This window comes from Sorex fumeus, unplaced genomic scaffold, assembly GCF_029834395.1.
Source record: "Sorex fumeus unplaced genomic scaffold, SorFum_2.1 ptg000041l, whole genome shotgun sequence".
Taxonomy (NCBI): Eukaryota; Metazoa; Chordata; class Mammalia; order Eulipotyphla; family Soricidae; genus Sorex; species Sorex fumeus.
The window spans coordinates 10,219,486-10,243,952 of NW_026606098.1; the positions used below are offsets into that span (position 1 = coordinate 10,219,486).

At 60.6% G+C, this 24,467-nt stretch overlaps 1 protein-coding gene across 2 annotated transcripts in view; it reads left to right on the plus strand.

Annotated features, from left to right (window-relative positions):
- The first annotated feature begins 356 nt into the window (after positions 1-356).
- Positions 357-24,467, plus strand: part of OLFM2 (olfactomedin 2) — a 43,132-nt gene continuing 19,021 nt past the window's right edge. Inside the window, exon 1 of one of the 2 annotated variants that reach the window (XM_056119891.1) lies at positions 357-547. In XM_056119891.1, coding sequence (XP_055975866.1) covers positions 479-547 — 69 coding nt within the window. In that variant the 5' untranslated portion in view covers positions 357-478. Of the gene's footprint in view, positions 548-11,934; positions 12,211-24,467 lie in introns of those variants that run through there. The other variant, XM_056119890.1, reaches the window with a different exon arrangement.

Here is a 24,467-nt window from a genome sequence, read left to right on the forward strand (position 1 = left end):
CCCCACAGCCCGTCAACTGCCCCCATCTGGCTTGTGGGGTGCACATAAAAGTTTAGGGCCCAGCCCCCTGGGCCAAGGCCGCCCCCAGCCCCAGGCAACACCAGTTATGGGCGGGTCGGCGGGCGGAGCCTGTAAGGGACCGAGAGGGTGGGCGGAGCTCTAGCTGTGGGCGGGGCAACGTCTGTGGGCGGGGCCCACGCCAAAGACCAACAAAAGACCAGGGCCGCGGTGAGTGGGCGGAGCCACAGCGCCTAGGGGCGGAGCCATAGCGGCTGTGGGCGGGGCCCGCAACAAAGACCCGGGCCGCGAGGGGGCGGGGTGGGATCCCGGCGGCGGCGGCGACGGCGGCGGCGGCGGCGGCGGCGGCGGCGGGCGAGGCGGGCGGCGGCGGCCGAGGGTCGCCGGGCCGGGCGGGATCGCGCCGGCCAGGGGGGCGGTCCCCCCTCCAGGCGCCGCGATCGCGGGCTGGGGGCGCGTCATGTGGCCGCTCACGGTGCCTCCGCTGCTGCTGCTGCTGCCGCTGCTGTGCTCAGGCCTCGCCGGACAGGTAGGGGCCCGGCGGGCAGGTGCGGACGCGGGGGGATGGGGGGACTCGCGGGCTCCCCTACAAACAGGGCGTGTGTGGGGAGGGGCTCCCGGGCGGCGGCGACCACCCCGGCTAGCGGGAGAAGGTGTGTATGGCTTCGAACCCGGCCTCCGACACGCGTGGCTTCGGGGGACAATCTGACCTCAGCCTTGGGGTGCTCAGCCCCTGGGTGACCCTCCGTCTCGCCGGAGCTGAGTGGGGTGGGGAGGGCGACTCTAAAGCTCCTCGGGGTTCTCTGACCCTTTGCTCCCCGTCCTCCTGCCAGGGGGTGTCTAGCTCCGAAGGGGGCCCCCTGCCCGGTGCCCGCACCCCCATCCTGCGGAGGGGGCGGGACTCAAGTGTGAGTGTGTGTGGAGGGGGGCTCTGGGTAAACGTCTTTGTGTCACGCTGGGCGTGACATTGTGTGCGTGTGGCCATGAGGGGGTCCCCTACTGTGCAGGAGTTGGGGTGACAGGGGGAGAGACTGTGTGTGACCGCGCAGGGCGTGTGAGCCTGGGCCGTGTGTGTGAGGACCATGAGAATTAATTCCCGCTGTGTGTGCAGGCCATCATCCATCTGCCCCTGGGGAATGGGGGTTCACCCCGTGCGTGACCTGGCGTGTAAGCTTCGGGTGATCGCATGCCATTCTGTGCCACAGGATCAACCCTTAAAAAAAAAGTGTGTGTGTATGTGTGTATGCAGACACGTATGCCTCGTGCACGCGTGTGTGTCTTGCACACCCCACTCAGGCTTTTCCAGAAACACCTTGCTCTCCAGGGCTCCCCATGCCTTAGGTGTTTTTTCCTTTTGGGGGTGGGGGCACCAGCCCTCTTCAGCTCTGGGTAAAACCTCTTTCTTCCTCCATCTTGTGTGTGGGTGTGTGGGAGCCCCCTTGACTCCCCTAACGGGGACACTGGGATTGAAGAAAACTGGGACCTTGGAAAGGCTGCTTGTTACTGGGGCAGGGTTCGAGCCTGCGCGCCCCGCAGCTGTCGCGCAAGGGGGCTGGCGCCTGGCCAGGGGGCGCTCTGCTCCCCCTTTTCCACTGGCAAGAAGTTGGGCGGCAGTGGGAGGCCCGCTCTGGTCGCAGGGGGAGGGGGTATCCTCAGCCCACAGCTTCACCCTCTTGTCCAGACCCCTGGGGGTCTGGAGAGATACTCGAGGCTTTAAGGCGCTTGCCCAGCAATCGCGGCTGACCCAAATCCCATCCTCAGCACCCTACAGAGTCCCCCATTCCTGCCAGGAGTGATCCCTGGGGAAAGTCAAGGAGTAAGCCCTGAACACTGCCGGGTGTGCCCCCCACCCCTCCTTGCACGCGCCTGTGCGTGCGCACAACACACACACACACACGCACGCACAAGGAATCCACTCACTGGGTGCCCCGGTGACTGGGGATGGTGGGGGGGGTTGATGGTGGTGGTATTGAGAACAAAGACACCCTTGTATCTCTCTCCTGGGAGACACAGGGGGAGCGATCGAGCCCTGCCTGCAGATGGAAGCATTTTAGTCCCCTCTCCCGCTCCACAGGGGCGGCATGGGAGCTGTGCGCACCGGACAGCACCAGGCTGCATGCAGTAGGTGCTTAATGCACGCACGAGCCCCCGGAGCCTGGAAAGAAAGAGATGAAATCTGAGAGGCTGCAGGGAGAAGGGAACGGGGCACGTAGGGCTGGGGTGGGGGTTGGGAGTGGGGCTTGGCTTCTAAGAAGGGCCTTGGGAGACCCCCTCCCTGGGGTGCTCGGGTCCTGGCTGGCATCTAAGAGCTGAGATTGACATCAGCCCCGGAGGGGAGGAGCTTGTGAGACATGGTCCGCCCCGCCCATGGAGGGCGTGGCCGGGCCAATCCAGGTCATTTCCCTGGAGGGCGGGGCAGGGGCGGGGCCAATCCGGGTCATTCCCTGGAGGGCGTGGCTGCTGGGCCCTGCCGCGGGCTGCAGTGCCTCCTGATGGCCACTGCTGGTACTGCAGGTGCTGATGCCCACCCAGCCCAGCAACAGGGTGTACATCAAGGCGGTATCTGGAGAATGGACGCTCCGTCGCCTCTCCGCTCCTCCCTCCACCCTCCCTCCTAGCTCCTCTTTCTCATCCTCCGCATTCATTCTGCCACGACTAGGCACGGAGATCCGCTGCTGAACCCAGCCAGGCAGTTCCCGCTCCCCCACCCCTTGCCCCTGCCCCCGCCCCGGTGCCCACCTGGGACGCCGACCGAAGCTGAAGGCTGGTGATGTGTGTCACTGTCAGCATGTAAATAAATGGGAATCGGTGACTGAATGAAGAATGACAGGGGCTGGGAGCTGGAGCAGGCGATGGGTGCCAATGGGATGGGGGGTGTCCAGCAGGGCGCATGCAGGGGGACAGCCAGGGCCACGACCCAGAGGAGGAGGCCCACCAGGGTGGGCACAAGGGTATCGCAGGGGACAGTGAGGCTGGAGAAGTGGGGGATAGTGGGGACCCAGCCAGCTTGGGGAGATGTGCTGCTCCATAACCTTGGGGAATCCCCCTAAGATCTAGCCATATCTTTGGCATCACCCCAAATCAGCATCACTCCCCCCTTCTGTGGAGCCACGGCCCCTCCCCAACCCAACTGCCTGACTCTTTCATCAGTTTAAATGTCACCTCCTCTGCAGACGTGACCTAGTAGCAGAGCACATGCCCTACATGTATAAAGTCCTGGGTTGCAGACGGTAGACACCACAAGCACACATGCAAAAATAAAACCAAAAAACCCGCACAAAACAAAAATAGCCAATGCCCCAAAAGGCTACCTCCTACAAGAAGCCCTCCCTGATTAGCTATCTCAAATAAACTCCCCACCTACCACACTGAACTCCTCCAAGAGCTCCAGGTTTTCTTCTCCTTGGCTGTCATATGCCCTCCCTCCCACACACTCCCCTGCCACTGGCAGGGGTTCCTTGGGTCCCCATCGTCCCTAGCAGAGCCTGGGACACGGCGGGCGTGCAGCAAGGCCAGCTGCAGGAACGGATGGATGGGAGCACGGATGGATGTCTCACACCGTGGGCAACCCTGCCAAGGGAGAACTGTCTCCCCACCCAACCCATAACATCCCCACCTCACATCAGCGATAGCTCCTGGACCCAGCATATCAGGAAAAAAAAACACCTTCTTCCATGCCTGAAATAATCATAATAAATTTTTCTTTTTGGGTCACACCCGGCGACGACAGGGGTTACTTATGACTCTGCACTCAGGAATCACTCCTGGCAGTGCTCAGGGAACCCTACGGGATGCTGGGAATCGAACCCGGGTCGGCCGCATGTGAGGCAAACGCTCTACCTGCTGTGCTATCGCTCCAGTCCCAATAATAGATATTATTATATATTTTTTTTGTATTGGGGTGACACCCAGCGGTTTTCAGCGATGACTCCTGGATCTGTGCTCAGGGATCATTGCTGGCGGTGCTCAGGGGACCCCATGAGGTGCTAGATATGGAACGTGGGTCCACTGTGTGCAAGGCAAGTGCACACCTTGCTTTACTCCGTGACTAAAATTCTATCCTTCCAGGGCACTGCTGATGGAGTAAAACAGTGTCCTCCTGGCGCTTTTGGAATGTCTCAAAGGGCGAGAAGTAGAAGGAAATCTCGAGGATTTTCAGAGCACAGGAATTGGCTATTTTTTAAGAGCCCCAGGGTGGGGTGGGGGGGGGGTGGGGGCTGAGCCCAAGTGGAGCTGCGGCGACACCTAGTGGTGAAAGGAGATTATTGCAGAGCCTTTGAGTGTCCCTGATTTTGTGTGTGTGTGTGAGTGTGAGTGTGTGTGTCTGTGTCTTTGTTTGGCTTGGTTTGGTTTTGCGCCACATCTGGCGGTGCTCAGGACTTAATTCCAGACTCGATGCTCAGGGATCACTCCTGGTGGGGCTTAGGGAGGAGGTCCTCTGGGTGCCAAGGATCAAACCCAGGCCAGCTGTGTGCAAGGCAAGTGCCTCTGTCCTATCTCTCTGGCTCAGTGATTTTCTGCACCCCCGACGGTGCTCAGGGCTGACTCCTGGCCCTGTGCTCAGGGATCACTTAGCATTGCTTGGGGGAACGCTAGGGAGTGCTGGAAGCTGAACTCTGATTGCCCTCATAAACGACACAAGTTTACCTGCTATACTATCTCTTCAGCCCTTATTTTCATTTTTATTACATTTTTATTTCGCCACAATCACCAGCACTCAGGGAGCACTCCTGGCTCTGGCTCTGTGTTCTGGGGCCACTCCTGGTGTGGCTCGGGGCACATATGAGGATATGAGGATGCCGGTGATTGAACTGGTTTCTGCCGTATGCCTGGGGGTGGGGGCTGCCTGAACCCCTGCGCTGTCTCCCTACCCCCACCCTCCGCTTTTCTGTCTCCCACAGCCAAGTGAGATTATCTTTTATTTATCTTTTGCTTGGTTTGGGGTCACACCCCGGTGATGCTCAGGGATGACTATTTCTTATTTTTTGGCTTTTTTGGGGGGGGTCACACCCAGCGGTGTTCAGGGATTACTCCTGGCTCTGCACTTAGGAGTTAATCCTGGTGGTGCTCAGGAGACCATATGGGATGCCGGGAATCTAACCCGGGTCTGCCGCATGCAAGGCAACCACCCCACCCACTGTGCTATTGCTCCAGCCCCGCTCAGGGATCACTCTTGACGGGGCTAAGGGAACCAGAGGAGGTACTGGGGATTGAACCCAGGTCCTTACCAACTGTTCCATTGCTCCAGCCCTCTTCTGACTTATTTTTGTTTGGGGGCCACACCTGGTGATGCTCAGGAACCACCCCTAGTCCTGCACTCAGAAATGACTCCTGGCAGATGCTCGGGGGATTCTATGGGATGCCGGAGATTGAACCCAGGTCGTCTGCATGCAAGGCCATATGCCCTCCCTACTGTGCTATCACTCCAGCCAACCCCTTCTGACTTACTTCACGCAAACGAACCCTGGCTCCATGTGTGCGGTGCAAAAGGCCAGAGTTCCTCTTTCCCCACAGCCGAATCTCATTATGTCCTGGACACACCCCTTAGCTCCTTTGCCCCCTCAGACATCAGTGGGAACTTGGAAGGACTCCAAATCTTTTTATTTATTTATTTATTTTTCTGCAGGGGGATACCTGGCTACTCAGGGGCTACTCCCGGCTCTGAGCTCTGGGATCACCCCTGGCTTCTCAGGGGTTGACACCTACAGGATGCCAGGGGTAGAACCTGGGTCGGCCACGTGCAAGGCAGAAGCCCTCCCCGCTGGGCGATCGCTCCAGCCCTCCGGGTTCCAAACCTTGGCTGCGGTAGGCGGTGCGGCCGGAAGGCAGGCTCGCACCTGGCCTCTCCGATGCGGTTTGGGGCTCTTCAGATGGATGCCAGGGAGTGGAGCTGGCAAGATCATCTGGTGGTTCTATTTTTAATTCTCCGAGACAGCTTCACACTGGTTCCCCCGAGACTACACAGATTTACCTTCCCACTTGCTAATCCACGGGGGGAAATTCGTGGAGAACCAGTGGCACCAGTAAGCACAGCAGGTGGCTGGTTGCCAAATCAACGGACTGAAAGATGTCGTGGGGCTGGGGGCACCGTCGGGCGGGGGCGGGGGCGGCTTCGGCTTTTTGCCTTGCACGTGACCGCTGCCCCGCACATGCGCAGGGACCCCTGAGCCTGACCAGGCGCTATCCCTGAGCACGGAGCCAGGAGTCAGCCCTGAGCACCGCTGGGTGGGGGGTCCAAAGAGAGACATGAACCAACGGCTGTATTTCTGTTCGCCAGCAATTAACGAGGAAAGAAATGAAGACAACAGCCACATTTGACATCACAGCGGGGAGCGGGGCACTGGGCCAGGGGACGGCGTCAGTGCTGCAGCGTGGGCCAGGCACCTGTGAGGTCCTGGGTTTGATCCCTGGCACTGAGTGAGGTCTCCGGGTGTGGCCTCAGAGCACTCAGTTCACGACTCCCAAGCACTGCTCAGCGTGGGCCCCTATGGACATAAGAAGAATCAGGGGACCAAAGACAGTGCAGGGGTGAATCCAGGTTTGACCCCCGGTGCCACATGGTCCCTTAAGATTTGGATGCCGCCCTGGAAAGCCCCCACATACTGCCAGGGTCACCCCTGACCCACACGGCCACCACACTCTCAGTGCACAGAGCGAATCCACAGCATACTTAGTTGATGGCTGAGAATCCCCACAAGGTCCCCCCCCCCCAGACTCCTTGATCACCAGTGGGGGGGGGACCCGCCACCCCAATTGAAATTTGAATTAACTAAGTTATTTTAAAATTTATATCTGGGCCACCCTCGGTGGTGCTCAGGGCTGACTCCTGACTCTGTGCTCAGAGGTCACTTCTGGCCGTACTCAGGGCACCCGTAGGGGATGCCAGGGATCGAACCCGGGCCGGCTGCGTGCCAGGCAAGCACCCTCCCCACTCTACTGTGGTTCTACTCTCCCATTCCTGATTTTAAACGAGAAGTAACCAGAAATAAGTTCAGCAGGGGAGACAGAGACGTGTATGTGGAAACCGCCGTCACTGGAGGCAGAAAGAAATGGCACAGCGGGCAGGGCACGTGCCTTGAATGGGGCTGGATCAGGTTCGATCCCCGGCACCCCCCAGAATTCCCTGGCACAGAGCCAGGAGTCAGCCCTGAGCACTGCTGAGTGTGACCCCAAAACCAAACCAACAAACCTCTTCGAACTATAGCATTCCTTAAGGAGTTAGAACTCCCACCATTAAAAATCTGTGTAGACACACAATGCAAACAGCTAAATCCCTAAGACTGGAGCTGGGCGTCTGAAGGGGCCTCGGAACTATGGGTAGTGGGTGCAGGAGGAGGACAAAAGGCAGACAAGCAAGGGGCCGGAGCGATAGCACAGCGGGGAGGGCGTTTGCCTTGCACATGGCCGACCCGGGTTCAATCCCACAGGGTCCCCCGAGCACCGCCAGGAGTAATTCCTGAGTGCAGAGCCAGGAGGAACCCCTGAGCATCGCAGCGTGTGACCCCCCCAAAAACAAACAAACAGAAAAAGGCAGGCAAGTGAGTCTCCTTCGACCAATGAAACCGCCAGCCGCACCCCTCCCTGCCAGCACACACACCAGGAAAACCTCAGATGTGGGGAGCTGCCATGGCTAATACCCCCCAAGGAGACCTCGGTCAGCACTCCTGGGTACTAGCTCTCAGGGTCTCTGGGGATTGGACCCCAACAGGACAGAAACAAGCACAGTAAACAGGTGGGCACCCCACCGAGCCTAAGAATTTTCACATAGCCCAGGAAACTAGTCTCAGAGGGAAAAGACCTTCTGAAGGGGAGGGGGCACAGTCTCACGCGGCCTCTGACAAGGCCCAGAGTGATAGGACAGCAGGAGAGAGATGCCTTGCACATGGCCAAATGGGATTCGATTCCCCGCGTCCTGCAGGGTCTCCCTGATCCCCTCCAAGAGTGATCCTTGAGCGCAGAGCCAGGAGTCAGCCTTGAGCACTGCTCGGTGTGGCCCAAACATCCCCTCTCCTAAATTAATAAATTATTAGGTAAAGGTAAAGGCCCTCCCGTTGATCGTCGATTTGCTCGAGCGGGCCCAGTAACGTCTCCATTGGAGACTTTGTTGTTATTTTAAAAAAATGTCCTAGGGGCAGGGCTGGAGCGATAGCACAGCAGGTAGTGCATTTGCCTTGCACGCAGCCGACTAGGCCTACCCGAGTTCGATTCCTCCGCCCCTCTCGGAGAGCCCAGCAAGCTACCGAGAATATCACGCCCGCACAGCAAGGCCTGGCAAGCTCCTCATGATGTATTCGATTTGCCAAACACAGTAACAAGTCTCACAATGTTACTGGGCCCGCTCGAGCAAATCAGTGACCAATGGCACAACAGTGACAGTGACAGTCCTAGGGGCTGGAAAGATAGTACAGTAGGTAGGGCCTTTGCCTTGCCCGCGACCAACCCGGGTTCCATCCCTGGCATCCCACATGGTCCCCCTTGAGCACCTCCAGGAGTGATTCCTGAATGCAGAGCCAGGAGTAACCCCTGAGCATTGCGGGGGTGGGGTGGGGGGGAGACCCAAAAAGCCTAGTGGGAACAAATGAAACACAACAGGATGTCACACGATAAAGGTTGTTTAAAAAAATGGGGGAGCAGAGCAAGAGTACAGCGGGATGGCACTCGCGGTGCACGCGGCAGATCCAGGTTTGATTCCCGAGCACCCCCCAGGTTCCCCAGCACCGCCAGGGACGGGAGAGCGAACTCAGGAGGGGAGGAGCCACGCCGAGTCCATCCCGCCGCTAAGCGGCACTCGTGAGCTCAGAGCAAGGACCAGGACCCTGGCGTGGCCCCCAGACCTCCAGCCACCGAATAGAGGGAATAAAGGGCAGCGAGGGAGGGGACGGCTGCCGGGACCGCGTGGGGGCCGGGGAAGCCGGTTCTGCAGATTCGGAGCCCAGCTGTCAATCTCAGAGTCCCTTCCGGGAAGAAACATGGGCGGGGTGCCCGGAGCCGGGACACTTGGGCAGGGGCTTGCTCAGATGCACCATGGGGCAGCTGAGAAGCCAAGTTGATGGAAGCATCTAGGGGAGCCCTGAGCACCCAAAATAAAAATAGAGTGGAAAGGTTCAGAGGGAGAGGGGGAGAAGAGCGGGGTGTGGGGGGAGAGGAGTCAAGGAAGTCAACGTTCCTGAGGTCAGAGTGCTGGAAAGGAGAGGCAGCAGGTGCAAAGGTCCTGGGGTGGTGTGAACTGGATGCAAGTGGGGATGACAGACCGGGTACCATGTGCAGCATTTGGGGGGCTTGGGACCCTCAAAGAAGGCAGGGGGTGCGAGTGACTGTGTGCCCAGGCAGGAGAAAGCAAGCAGGGCAGGACTGGAAAATGACAGGGTCTTTCCAAAAGCAGGAGGCCAGTGACGCCCAAGGAGGAAAGGGGGGTATGGGAGAGACAGGGCTGGTTGGAGGGAAGGTCGGGGGTGGGGGTGAGAGGGTGAGTCCTAGAGTGAGTGTGGAGAAGCTCTGGGACAGGGTTTGGGGGGTGGGGGGAGAGCTGCCAATGGTGGGGCGGGCAGAATCTCGAGTCTCTGGTTCAAATCCTGCCCCCACATTGCCCTGGGGCGGGTTCCCTCTTTTCTCTGGGGGTTTCTCAGCAAAGAGCTCAAACCTCGGAAACACAAGCTGCAGTGAAGTTCCGCCAGTGCAGCTCTGAGGAATGGAACGTTTTCCATCCCAGCTTGGGATGGACAAGCACCGTATCTTCCCCTTCCCCAGACTCCACACACACACACACACACACACACACACACACACACACACACCACACCACACACACCACACACTCACACATTTTCGTTTTGGCAGGGGGAGACACATCACCTGCTTACTCTTGGCTTTGTGCTCAGGGATCAGTCCTGGCGGTGCTCAGGGGGACCCTATGGGATGCCAGGTATTGAACCAGGCTTGGCCGTGTGCAAGGCCAGCGCCCTCCCCCTGTCCTATCACTGGCCCCTTCCCTGCTCTCCCCATAGCTCCCTCTGCACCCGGCACACCAACCCCTCCTCCCGCCTCCCACCCCAGGACCTTTGCACTGGTTCTGCCCATTGCCTAGCCCCTCAGCCCCTACTCCCTGGGGTGCCCACTCCACTGCCACCTGCCTGCACTGTCCTGGTTTCTGACCTTCCATTTTATTTGGGGGACGCTTCCTGTAATGCTGGGGGGCCATGCAGTATCAGGGGTAGAACCCGGGCTCAAGCACGCAAAGCCTGAGCTGCCCTCCCTAGTCTCCCTGCTGCCTGCCCCGCCCCCACCACTGGTCTTGGGGGGCTACTCGATCATCTCTCCCGTGGGCCCCCAGGACCCCCAGGCTATCCACAACCACCCCACTTGGCAGAGGAAAAGGAGGCGGCGAGAGCGCTGGGCTGCGGGGCACGCGGGGCCGGACCGGGGTGCCGGGCTCAGGAGTGACGGAGAGTCGGGGACCCTGGCCCCGCGGTGGGCGCCGGGCGCAGGCCAGGCCGGGAAAGGCCTGAGTCATCGACTCCTCCAGACGGCGGCGGCGGCGGCGGCCCCGGCGGGCGGCGGCGGCCGAGGTGACGCGGGGACGCCGGGAGGGGGCGTGAGCGCGAGCGCCGGGAATCGGGAGGAAATTAAAACCCGCCGCGGACCCGGCTGCAGGCGCAGCGGGGGGGGGGGGGGGGGGGGGGGCTCCCGGCGTGTCGCCAGGGCTCCGGCCCCGCCTCCCCTGCAACCCCAAGTTCGAGTTCACCGCGGAGCACGGGCAAAGGCCCCTCCGTGTGCCAGGGGAGCCCCCCGCCCTGCGCCCCGTGCGGCGCCGGGTTGGCCACTCCGCGCCTGGGGAAGGGGGACAGTCCCCGTCGCTGTCCTGCTGACGGGACCCCCCTTCTCCAAGCCACAGGAGACCCCGGGCTGCCAGGGTCCTGGGAACACCCCTGGCTTTCACAGAACCAGGGTCCCCCCCCTTCCCCTCGACCGTCCCGTCCGCCCGCTTTGGGGAGTCGGGAGTCCCAGTGGGTGGGGCGCTGCAGGAGGGGCTGCGCACCGAAGTCCCCCCGCCGGAGCACTGTTGGGGTGCAGTTGGGGGAGCCTCGGGGAATGCCTTTGGGCTGCAATGGGAGAGCAGGGACACCTTTGGGACACAGTGGGGGACCCTGGAACACTGGAGCGCAGTGGGGGTCCTGAACATATCTCTGGGGGTTGCAGTGCGGGGCCAGGAATACCTTTGGGGTGCAGTGGGAGAGTGAAGACAACTTTGGGGGTGCAGTGGGGGTCCTGGAGCACCAGGGCGCAGGGAGAGGCCCCTAAAACACCTTTGGGGTGCAGTAGGGGTCCTGGAAACACCTTTGGGGTGCAATGGAGAGCGGAGATACCTTCGGGGTGCAGTAGGGGTCACGGAAACACCTTTGGGGTGCAGTGTGGGTCCCGGAAACACCTTTGGGGTGCAGTGGAGAGTGGAGATACCTTTGGGGTGCAGTAGGGGTCACGGAAACACCTTTGGGGTGCAGTGGGGGTCCTGGAGCACCAGGGCGCAGGGAGAGGCCCCTAAAACACCTTTGGGGTGCAGTAGGGGTCCTGGAAACACCTTTGGGGGCGCAGTGGGGGCCCGGGAATACCTTTGGGATGCAGTGGGAGAGCGGAGACACCTTTGGGGTGCAGTGGGGGTCCTGGAGCACCAGGGCGCAGGGAGAGGCCCCTAAAACACCCTTGGGGTGCAGCAGGGGTCCCGGAGACACCTTTGGGGTGCAGCGGGGGAGCGGGGACCGCGCTGGGGGCGGGGCTGGGGATGCCGCGGCGGCGGCGGGGCAGGTGGGGTTCCCGGCCGCGGGGGGATCGGCCCGCGCGGCCCCCGCGCCCCGCGGGGCCGGGGCGTGACGTCACGGCTGGAAGTGCCGCGCGGGGGGCGGTGCGGGCGCGGTGCGGGGCCGCGCGGCGCGCTCTGAGCGGAGCCCGAGCCGGAGCCGCAGCCGCGTCCCGAGCGCCCCCGGCCGGCCCCAGCGCGCGCCCGTCCCGGGGGTCGGCGGGGCTCGGCGGAGCAGCGCGGGGCGCGGGGCATGCGGGGCCGCGATGTCGGTGCCGCTGCTCAAGATCGGCGCGGTGCTCAGCACCATGGCCATGGTCACCAACTGGATGTCGCAGACGCTGCCCTCGCTCGTTGGGCTCAACGGCACCGTGTCCCGCGCCGGCGCCTCCGAGAAGATCGTGAGTGGCCCCCGCGCCGGGGGCGCCGGGGGGCCGCGGGCGGGGGGCGTGGTGGGGTCTCCCCGCGCGCCGGCGCCGCCGCCGCAGCCCCGAGGGGCGCCCGCCCTGCACTCCGCGCCCCGCCGGGCCGGGACCGGGCGCCGCTGCAGCAGGGGTCGCCCCGGGCCGGTTCGCACTGCCGGGGGAGCGAGCGGGGTTCCCAGGGCTGCGGAGCCGGTGGGGCGGAAGGCTGGACTGGGGCCACCAGTGGCGGGAACCGGCGCCGACAGGGGGCGTCTGGGGTCCCCACCTTCTGGCGCGCTGAGTCTGGATCAACGCGCACCCCGACTTCCCCCCTCCAGTCGCTCTCCCCCCCGGGGCTCTGGGGCTCTCCCGGTCTGTCCGCGTCTCTGACTTGGGATCCATTCCCAGCACCACTTTCTCTCTGCCCTGCACCACACCAGTGCAGAATGTGTAGCCCCCCCGACCAAAAAAAAAAATCCCCTTGGTTGAAGGCAAGAGGGTCGGGGCTTTGGCAAAGGCTGAGCTGCCCCCAACCTCGCACATCCTGGCCTCCCCACTCCAGCTTCCCGCCCTGGCCTCCGAAGTTTGGGCTGCGGGACTCCTGGGGTCCCCCCTCCTTCCTAGGATCCCCAACACTGGATCTGGGGTGCACTAGGCTGCCTCGCCTGCACCTTGCCCCCCAACTTCCCCAGCTCGCTCTGCTTAGCTCCCAAGGCACCCCCAAAGGGGAGAGGTCTTTGCTTTCAAAGGTGATCAGTGTCTGCATGTGTGTGTGTGTCTGTGTGTGTCTGTGTGTGTCTGTGTGTGTCTGCGGTGACAGGTGCCAGGGCTGGACATTTGAGAACCTCTTTCAGACGTGACAACAGTGTTGGGAAGTGTCTTTCTGTGGCTGGCCTGGTGTGTCTCCCGTGCCCGTGGCCAGGTGATGGGCACCTGGGCTCTGGCACTGGAGAACCCATGGAGTGTGGCCAGAACGAGTGGGCGTGTCCCTTGGGCCTGGTGGGCAGAGCATGGTGTGTGGGTGTGATGGGTGTCTGCCCGTTTGTGTGTGTCCACCCAGCTTTCGAAAACTTGAGTTTTTACGTAGCCTTCTGGGCAGGGCATGTGTGTGTGTGTCTGTATTGGTGTATCCAACACAGACACACACACACACACGGACCCGTTTCCTGCCCGCCGCACCCCAGGCCTGCCAGGCTGTGGCTGGATGCACAGGCTGCGTGCAGCAGATGGCATGCAAAACTGGATGGTGTCTGGGAATGTGCGCCTGGGGAGGCAGGACCCTGTGTGTGCGTGTCTGTGCCCGTAGGAAACCATGTGTGCAAACATTCAGTGTGTGCATGGCCTGACGGGTTCTGTGGCTCTGCTGGGGTGTATGTGTAGATGCACCCTAAGTGTGTGTGTGTGTGTGTGTGTGTGTGTGTGTGTACGCGCGCAGTTGCACTGGCAGCCAAGTGGCCTGTCTCCATCCTGCCTGCCTCTCCTGACAGCTGCCTGGGGCCCATCTCTGTTGCACGCTTCTCACTGTCCCCTCATCACCCCTCGCCAAAGGGCTCTGTGGAGGGCCCCAGAGGCTCCGGGTGGGACCTGGACGGGGGCCTGCGACATGCGGGGTGCTCCAGAATAGCTCCGTCTATGCTGGCACCACTCTGGCCGTGGGCCTTGCTGTCAGAGCTAGCCAGTTTCCATGTGTACCAATGGAGAACAAGATGCAGTGGGTAAACTGATCCGCCAGCCAGCGCCCATCCATCCACTGCGCATGCGTCCATCCTACCTCTCCATCCGCCCACACATGCATCCGTTTCTCACCATTCATTCATTCTCCACCTGCCCATTATCCGTCCATTCACTCACCCATCCGCCTAACCATCTATGCATCCTCTCCCCCCACATACCCATCCAGTTCTTTCTTAGTTTTCGGGGCCCCCACCCGGCTGTGTTCAGGGGGCTCTATGGGGTGCTGGGCATTGAACCCAGGTCAGCCCTGTTGCAGGGCAAGCACCTTCTCCTCTGTGCTAGTAGTCCGCCCCACCCCTGCATTTCTTCCCATTCATTTCTCCCTCTGTCCATTATCCACCATTTCCTTTCCTTCTCTCCTTCCACCCCTCCCTTCTCCCGCCCCACCCCCACCCATCCCTCCATCCGTCACCCCTGTCCAGCCAGCGCCCGCTTCGCGCGCTGTCTCCATCCCTCTCTCCGCTCCGCCTTTCATCCCTTTGTTCACACGGCCCGGCCGTGGAACGCGTCTCCTCCGTGCCGCGTGGGCTGCCTCTTGCTCGCCTCCAGCTCACTGTCCACCGTGGCCAAGGCCTGGCCGGTTACTGAGACGGCTGGGATCGGGGCGCTTGGGTTTGCATTCCGCCCTGCTGTTTACCACCAGGGGAACGGAACGGGCGAGGAGGGGATCTTTTCATCAAAGTCCTGATAGGCTCGTTAAGTGAAGGAGATTCCAGCGCCTCCGTGGACGGCAGGGTCCCCGAGGACGTCTGCTCTGCTCCAGTCCCGGGGTCGGCTGTGGAGGAGTGATAAATTTCTGTCAAGGGGCTGAGGCATCGATCCTGTCTTCCCCGGGACGAGCTGTGCTGTTCCCCACGGCGGCCAAGCACGCACAAAGCAGGCACCGAGCGGCTCCCTGTCACACATCCACATCAACATTCCACCCTGAGTGGGGACAGCCAGGGGCAGCGCCCGGTTACCGAGTGCCCCGTGTGAAGGAGTGACAGGAATCTGCGTGCGTGCAGGGCGAGGCTGGCTGGCTGGCGGCGGGGGGGCGGGGTGTAGGCCAGGGCAGCGGGAGCGGGTTCACCCCGGACCCCTCAGGCCCCGCCAGCAGCAATGCCTGAGTGCAGAGCCCGGAGTCAGCCCCGAGCCCCGCTGGGTGTGACCCCCCAAACCAACAAAAACTTAAAAAGAAAAAACCCTGTCCCCCGGGGGGGTCCGCCCACCCGCTCGGGAAACCGGGATGCACAGGCACGTGCAAAGGACCACGCTGGGTTACCTGGGTCTCGGGAAACAGGGCCGCCTGTAGCTGGTGGCGCTTCAAAACATGCAGGAAAGGCCCCGAGGAGTGGCCACCCCGCGGCCTCGCTGGGCACGGCGGGGGGTCCTGCAGGCAATGCCCGCAGCCTCACGCACAGGTGCGGATCAGGAGCATCCCGAGCCCTTGCTGGGGTGGCAAAGTAGTGGGCCTCAGGGCTGGGCAGCCTGGCCTGGCCACAGGGTTTGTCAGGTCCCGCACGGAACTGCCCAGCTCTGCTCCTGACCCCACTCACGCAGGGGTGTGGCCGCCACAGTGGGCGTGGCCTCGTCACGTGGGCGTGGCCTAGCGGTGGGCGTGGCTCAGGGCTGATGGTGCGGTGCGTTGTGGGTAGACTTCTCTTATTTTCCCTCCAACACATGCACTTTTATTTATGTATTTATTTGTTTTGGTTTGGAGGCCACACACAGGGATGCTCAGGGGTTACACCTAGCTCCGGGGACCCTGGGGGATGCCGAGGATCGAACCCAGTCGTGTGCAAGGCTGCACCGTCTCTCCCCCCTCCCCCCACTTTATTTAGACTTTGGGTCACAAATTTCATCCTGATGCTCTGTTACAGGCACTCATATTCCAGCTCCACTACTGTCCCCTTCCTTTGGCCACTGTCTCCTTTCCCCCAGCTAACCCCCTCAGGCCTGTCCCCGGAGCAGGCCCACAATAATTTATTTTCTATTGCTCATCACCCCTAAATGGCTAACAGAATAATTAAAAAAAAATTTCCGGAGAAGAAAATATGTGCAAATAGTTGTATCTCACCGTGGGGGCATTAAGTCCCAAGATAATTTTGTGGGGCAGGAGAGATAGTCCTGCCGGGAGGGCGTCTGCCTTGCACACTGCCTACCCGGGTTCAATCCCCAGCACTCCCGAGGGCCCCCTGGACAATGCCAGGAGCTGATCCCTGAGCGCAGAGCCAGGAATCTTTCCATGGGATGTGGCTACAAAACAAAAGATGGCCTGACATGAGTGATTCCCTGAGTAAGTAAATAAGTAAGACACTCACTGTGCTTGATTTGTCGGATTCTCCCGACTACAATATCAGTGCTGTGAGGGATTTAAAAAGCACTGGCTGGGCACCCCATGTGGTTGCCCAGCACCGCCAAGGCGTGGGGTTCTGTGAACCCTGAATACAGATTTAGGAGGAAGGCCTAAAGGCCTACACACTGTCAGGTGTACCCCCCAAAACAAACAAAACAAAAAGCATTACTTTGGGGATGGGAATACAGCTCAAAGGATTAGAGTTTAGGCTCTGCATGTGGGGGTCCTGGACTCAATGCTGGCACCATAGAACTCCCTGAGCACTAAGCCAGGAGCCACCTCCCAACCCTACCAGCTGCGACCCAAAAAGTTGAAAAGGAAATAAATAAGAACCAGGAGGGCCTGGGGTTTGCGCACTTTCTCTCTGTCTGTCTCTGTCTCTCTGTCTCTCTGTCTCTCTCTCTCCCAGCACCCCAACTTTTGCTGAATATTGAAACCTTCCTGTCTCATGCTGGGCCCTGCACACAGTCGGTGCTCAATAACTACTTGCTGCATGGCTCCCTGAGTGGCTGGGGGTGATGGTGGGCAAAGGAGACCCGGGCGTTGAGCAGATGTTCAGTTTCCCTCTGTCCCCCTTGGACTGGAAGGCTCTGGAAGGTTGTTTTGGTAACTGGGTTGTGGAGGTGAGTGGGGGTGAGGGCAGGACCCAGGAGGGCGTGAGAAGCAACTGTATCGGGAGAGTAGCCCTGCACCCACACCTGCCCCCTCAGCCACAGCATCTCTGCTTCATTTCACACACAGTGATGCGCAGAGATCGCTCCTGGTGGCTTGAGGAACCTTGCATGGTGCTGGGGGCGGGGGGAACCCCAGGTCAGCCCACCCGGCTGGACTGTCACTTTTTTTTTCTTTTTGGGTCACACCTGGTGTGCTCGGGGGACCATATGGGGTGCTGGGAATCGAACCTGGGTCGGCCGCGTGCAAGGCGAATGCCCTACCTGCTGTGCTATCACTCCGGCCCCTGGACTTTTTAAACTCTGCCTTTGCATCCCTCCCTGGGTCTCTCCTCCTTTCTGTCTTGTACCTTTGTCAATATCTATGTCTCACTGTCTGTCTTCACCAAGTTCCAAAAACCCATCATCGACGTGGCCTCCAGGATTGGGGGCTGTCTCTGGGACCTCTGTTAACTCTCCTTCTCCCTCTGGATCTTTGGTTTGTTTGTTCTGGGGGACCACACCTGGCAATGCTCGGAATGACTCCTGGCTCTGTGCTCAGGGATCACTCCTGGTGGGGCTCAGGGGACCCTGTGGGCTGCCGAAATCGAACCTGGTCGGCTGCATGCCAGACAAGTGCCTTTCCCTCTGGACTATACAGTCCCTTGAGTTTTCTTTGGGGGGGGGGAACACACCCAGCAGTGCTCAGAGGTTCCTCCTGTCTCTGCACCCAGAATCACTCCTGGTGGTGCTCGGGGGCCCTATGGGGGTGTGTGCAAGGTCAGCACCCTCCCTGCCATCCCTTAACCTCCTGCCAGTCTTTTTTCCCCCTCCTTCTGCGCCCTGAATCTGTGTGATCCTCACCCCTTGTTGTTTCTGGGCGCCCCTGCGGCTGCAAACCCTCTGCTCTGCTCCTCCCGCCCAGCCCGTGCATCTCTCTGTGGGTCTGTGTCTGTCTCTTTCCAGGGAATCAGCCCCCAGCCCCTCTCATGCCTGCCCCCTCACAGGGGACAGGAAGGAGAACCAAACAACCTTCTAGAGGGTCCTGGAACAGAGGGCTGCAGGCTCAAAAAAAAAAAAAAGGAAAGAAAAAGAAAGAAAAAAGGGGGCATTTCCCCCGCTCCCCCACCCCCGCCCCGCATAGTGCAGTGGGGAGGGTGTTTGCACACGGCCAACTCCCAACTCGGGTTTGATCCTCGGCATCCCATAGGGTCCCCCAGAGCCAGGAGGAACCTGAGTAAGCTGGGTGTGACCCACAAAGGAAAAAAGAAAGGTGTGTGTGTGAGAGAAGGAGCTTGGTCCCCTGGGGCTGCCGAGCTGAGGGTGGAGGCTGAGCCCTTTGGGGGGGCGCAGGTGCCCGGAGGGCCCTTTGCCCTTCACCCTCCACCTCCGCGAGTCCCCACAGGCACTCGGGGGGCTCGAGGCCCCCCCGCCCCGCCCCCGCGCGGGCTCCGAGGGGAGCAGCTGCCCGAGGTACAGCTGCAAAGACTCATTTGGAACAAGGGACATGATTGCGGGAGGGGGGGCTGGGGCCAGAGAGGAATCGGGCTGATCGCTGGCAGGGGCTGGGGGGGGGTTGGGCGGGCAGGAAAAGGCAGCGGGAGAGGGGGAGCCTGTCTCGTCACGGGGCCATCTGCTCCCTCGCATCCTCCCTTGTGAAGTTTCTTCAGCGCTGGCTCCCCTCTCCCCTCTCTCTCTCTCTTTCTCTCCCTCCTCTTTCCCTCCTCCCCTCCCTCCTTATCTTTCCCTCTCTCTCCCTTTCTCTTTCTCTCCGTCTTTCTCCTCTCTCTCTCCCTCCTTCTCTTTCCATCTCTCCTTCCCTCTTTCTCCGTCTCCCTCCCTCTCTCTCCTTCTTCTTCTCTCTCTCTCTGTCTCTGTCTCTCTGTCTCTGTCTCTGTCTCTGTCTCTGTCTCTGTCTCTCTCTCTCTCTCTCTGTGGTTCTGCTTCTGCCTCTCCCCAGCTGCCTAGGTCCCCAATGTCTATCCAATGACGCCCACGTGCTCATTTTTGCTTCCTGTTTCTGCCCCCAGGGCTACCTGGGGTGAAGACGAAGAGGACCAAGGTCAGATTCCCAGGGCGGGCGGGACCACATCCTGCAGCACGGGATATTTACCAAGCCCGTGAAGAGGCACCTCTCTCCCGTCTCCCTCTCCCTCTCTCTCTCTTTCCCCCTCTCTCTCCCTCCTTCCTTCTCTCTCCCCCTCTTTCTCCCTCTCCCTCACTCTTTCCCTCTCTTTCTCCTCCTTCTCTCTGCCCGTCTTCTTTTTTTTTTTTTGCTTTTTGGGTCACACCCAGTGATGCTCAGGAGTTACTCCTGGCTCATGCACTCAGGAATTACTCCTGGCGGTGCTCAGGGGACCATACAGAATGCTCGGAATCGAACCCGGGTCGCCCCATGTTGGCTGCATGCAAGGCAAACGCCCTACCCGCTGTGCTATCGCTCCAGCCCCTCCCCTCTTCTTCTTCTTCATCGCTCACTCTCTCCCCCTGTATCTCCCTCTCTCTCTCTCCATAACTTTCCTTCTCTCTCCTTCTTCTCTCTGCCTTCCTCTATCTCTGCCTCTCCCTCCTCTCTCTCTCTCTCTCTCTCTCTCTCTCTCTCCCTCCCCCCATCTTTTTCTCTCCCTCTCCCTGTCTCCCTCTCTGCCTCTGTCTCTGTTTCTCTCTGTCTCTCCCCTGCCTGGTGGCCCCCAGACTCTCTGCTTCCCTTTGCTTTGTTTTGGTTAGGGTCGCACTGGCGATGCACTGATGCACTCCGGGCTCACTCCTGGCGATGCTTGTGGGACCCCCTGGGATGCCCAGGATCTAACCGGCCTGTCATGTGCCAGCTGGCGCCCTCCTGCGACCAGACCTCCCCCAGATCTATTTCTGTTGATTTTCATACTTGAAAATCTGAGGTCCTTGGGGCTGGAGCGATAGCACAGCGGGTAGGGTGTTTGCCTTGCACGCAGCCAACATGGCTGACACAGGTTCGATTCCCAGCATCCCATATGGTCCCCCGAGCACCGCCAGGACTAATTCCTGAGTGCATGAGCCAGGAGTAACCCCTGAGAATCGCCAGGTGTGACCCAAAAAGCAAAAAAAAAAAAAGAAAATCTGAGGTCCTACTGAGTCGACTCCTGGCTCTGGGGGGGGGGGGGGTCACTCCCGCGCTAAGCGAACCCTAGAGGGCGCCAGGGATCGGGATCGAACCCAGGTTGGTCACATGCACGGCAGGTGCCTTATGCTCTGACTCCTGCCCCAGCCCAGTGTGTCCTTCCTTGAGAAGGGCCTTCCGGGGGTGCCAGGCAAACTGGACATGGCGTGGATGCCAGCTGGGCCCCAGACTGAGCAGTAAGAGCACCTGCAAAGCCCTCCATCCTTTGTGTCTTAGAGGGAGGCAGAGCAAGAAGCGGGTCTGAGCAGAGGGCCACATGGGGGGCTGGGGAGGGGGCTGGGGCGCGTCCGCCCTCCCTCGAGAGCGTCCAGTAGAGGGGCTACCCGGCACACCTCCCTCTGCCCCACCTAGGGTGCCTGTCAAAGGCAGGTCAAGGGCAAGGTTGGTTGGGGGCAGGGGAATAAGAGATGGGGGGGACGCTGCCCCCTCAGCACCTCAGCACGGCTGGGCAGAGCGGCCCCGTGTCTTGTCTCAGGGAGGTGTGCGTGCTTGGGGGACCCCATGAGGGGCGGGAGCGAACCCAGAGTGGGTCTCAGGCGACGTCAGTGCAGCCCTGTGGGCAGGGCTGCTGGCCCAGCACCTGGCCGCCCTGCAGTAGTGGTCCCTGAGCACAGAGCTGGGAGCATGCCCCGAGGGCAGCAGAAAGCCCCAGGGCTTCTACCCCCCCACCCCAACTCTGATTTTGGTGTGGGGATGGGCTTCCCTCAGGGTGGGCATTCTGGGGGTGCCCAAGAACTTTAGGCTAAGCAGGGGCCAGTGGTGGGGGTGGGGGAGCACCACCTCCTTCTGGGGAACACGTACTGAGCTCTTCCAGGAGACCCTGGATGTGGCTCTATCAGCTCCTGCAACTCGGGGAGTCTCCTTGAAACTGTCCGCAACAATTTCCAGAGAGGGACGACCGAGTCCCCTGGACGCGGTGACCAGCCCCTTCTCACCGCCAGCCTGGCCTGTCTCTGGGGCCAGAATCTCACCCATTCGGGAGCTTGGGCAGCGGGGAGGTCTGCCCTGGCACATGGCTGACCCGGGTTCTATCCTCGGCATCCCATAGGGTCCCCCGAGCCTGGCCAAGAGTGACCCCAGAGCCAAGAGTCTGCCCTGAGCAGCGCCGGGGGGTGGCCTACCGACAAAACAAACAAAAATAACCTCTCAGGGCTGGAGCGATAGCACAGTGGGGGGGGGGGGGAGGGGGGCGTTTGCCTTGCACACGGCAGACCCGGGTTCGGTTCCCAGCATCCCATAGGATCCCCTGAGCACCGCCAGGGGTAATTCCTGAGTGCAGAGCCAGGAGGAACCCCTGAGCATCGCCGGGTGTGACCAAAAAAAGAAAATAAATAAATGAATGAATGAAATAGCGTGTCTCCCCCAGACACTCCTGTTTCCCAGCGGCCGCCCGACAGGGGTCCGGCCTGAGGGAGGGTCCCCATCCTGAGGGGTCCCCCCTCCCCCCGCAAAGAAGCAGGAGCGAGGAGGAGAAATTAGCCATTGTGTCTGGGTTTCCAGACGCTTCCCTCCCCCCAGCCCGCCCCGGGCTCCCTCCAGCCTCTGCGTTTCATCTGCTTCCTCCACTCCCCTGGCTCGAACTCGGGCGCCGCGCATGCGCCTTGCCAGCTAAACTTCCCCACCTGCGCCGGCCCCCCTCGCCCCCCACCTTCCCGGGCTGCAGCCGCGCTTCCGGCCTGGCTGCCAGGGAGTGTCTGCGAGGCGAGGCTGGCTGCGGGGGGCGGTTGCACTGCCCGGCTCCGAGAGCTGAGCCCCGGGCCGGCCGCGGCGTCCCCCCAACCCTCATCCTCCCGGCACCCCTGGGGGAGGGGTGCTGCGGGGGGGTGGGGATGGAGCAGGAGGTGGCCCACGCGGGGTGACCTGGCAGTGGGGAGGGGGCCGAGGAATGCGCGCACCCACACACGAGCAGAGACAGGGAGCGGACCCCGGGGGCGCACAGCCCCCCCCCAGCATTGGCTTTGCATGAGGAGGTCTGGGGTCCCTGACCCCGAGCACTGAGCTGGGAGCAGCACCAAGCTGGGAGTCGCCCCTGAGCACTGCCAGGTGGAGTGAAATGAAAGAGACGGGAGGCAAAGGAAGAGAGAGAGAGAGAGAAAGGGGTGAGGGAGGGAGGGAGGGAGGGAGGGAGGGGGTCAGAATAATACAGAATAATAGTGCCAGGGGAGGGCACTCATGTTGCACAAGGGAGACCCAGGTTTAATACCCGGCACCCCATAGGATCCCCCAGCACAGGGAGTGATCCTTGAGCACAGAGTCAGGAGTCAGCCCCCAGCAGCGCCGGGTGTGGCCCCCAAACAAAACAAAGCAAACCACCAAGAAAGAAAGGAAGAAAGGAGAGAGGGAAAGACGAAAGGAAGAGAAGGAGGTTGGGGTTTGTTTTTCTTTTGGGCCCACTCTGGTGACGCACAGGGCTGACTCCTGGCTCTGCACTCAGGAATCACTCCTGGTGGTGCTTGGGGGACCCTATGGGATGCGGGGGATCGAACCCGCTCAGCTGCGTGCCAGGCCAACGCCCTCTGAGCTTACTATCGCTCTGGCTCCGGGTCTTGGCTCCGGGTCTTGAAGATTGATGTCCCCTGTGATAGCCCACCAAAAAAGCCTTATAATAATTATTGAAAGTGGAGTTCATGCCCAATTCAATCAGCTTAATCAATGGATGAATAAATAGCAGTACTCCTATATTATATATATAATAATAATCCTTGAAAAAAGACCCCTAAAATCCGCAGTAATGAATCTCCCACAATGCAGTGGGACATGAACTCTCACCCCCATGAGCCCTGGCGACAGGTATTCACGCTTACAGGTTTTTTCTTTCCTTTTGCTTTTGTTTGGGGGCATACCCAGGGGTGCTCAGGGCTGACTCCTGGCTCTACGCTCAGGGATCACTCCTGGTGGGGCTCAGGGGACCCTCTGGGGTGCCAGGGATCGAACCCAAGTGGGCTGCCTGCGAGGCCAGAGCCCTCCCCATTGTGCTATGGCTGCGGCCCCTCAGGTTTAGGCGTGAGGGCTTGGGGAGGGGGGGAGTGGTAGATAAGCTCTGCCCTAGCTTTCTCACAAATTAATTTGCAATTAATTTGCAAATTGCAAATTAACTTATCTAAATTACATTAGGATAAGACAGACTTGTTTTGTTTGGGGCCACACCCGGGATCCTCAGGGCTGACTCTTGGCTCCATGCTCAGGAATCACTTCTTGAGATGTTTGGGGGACCCTAGGGGAAGCCGGTGAGCGAACCCAGGTCAACCGCGTGCAAGGCCAGCGCCCTCCCCACTGGACTCTGAACCTGGCCCCAACACATTGGTGTGCTCTCCCCACAATGCCCCAAAAACCAGGTGGGCATCGAACCCGGAGCTGTGGCATGTGAAGCAACGAACTTAGCCTGTTGGCCGTTTCTTTCCGGTCCATTCTTCTTTCTTGTGGTTTTATTTTTCTGAGGTGGTAGTCTGGTCTACTTTCCGCCACTTCTGGAGGAACCTGGCTTTTCGGAGGCCTCCTTGGGGTGAGCCAGGGGGGTCCTTGGGCTTGAACCCCTAGGGTGCCCACAATGCCAAACTGACGCTCGGGGGTCTGGACTTGCAAGTGGAGTCCTCGATTGACCCCTGGCACTGCACTGTCTCCAGAGTGCTGCTGGAAGTGAACGCTTGGCTTAGCGGTTCAGTGCGACAATCCAGCGAAGAGGGCATTTGCCTGGCACGTGGCTGACCAGCTTCAATCCCCAGCACCCCCACAGGGTCCCCCGAGCCCCCACCAGGAGTGATTCCTGAGTGCAGAGCCAGGAGTCAGCTCTGAGCATCGCCGGATGTGGCCCCCAAACCAAACCAAACAGACAACTCTGTGCTTCAGTCTGAGTCATCACCACCTGCCCCTAGAATACCCCATGAGTCCCTAAAAGCACCTTGGGACATGAACCCCCCCAAAAAAGAGTAGTAAGTTTGCAATTGCCCCGTTAACTAGAGCTTCTCCTACGGGGACACGCGATACCTCCCACCCATGGCCCATCTTTGCCACTTGGGGTCTCTCCCTGGGACGAGGTGGAAGGTCACACTTGTCCCCCCCACCCCCTCCCATGTTCCTCTGCTGTGGGGACGGTGGGGCACGTCTACAGTATCTCCTGCCCCCGTGGAGGCTGGGGCCGGGGGGGGGGGGCATGGTAACGCATTTCCAAGCCGGAATGGAGCAGCCAAAGGCAGCGCCAACAGCACCTTCTCTGCCCCCCCGGAGTGGGCGGCAGATTTGCACAGACACGGGGGAAGAATAATAATAGGCCTGAGCCGGGGCTGGCAGGACTGGCCGAGAATCTGCCGCACCTCGCCAGCTGCAGTGTGCAAGGCCTCCCCTCCCCACGAGAGAAGACGTCCGAGAGGGACCCTCCCAC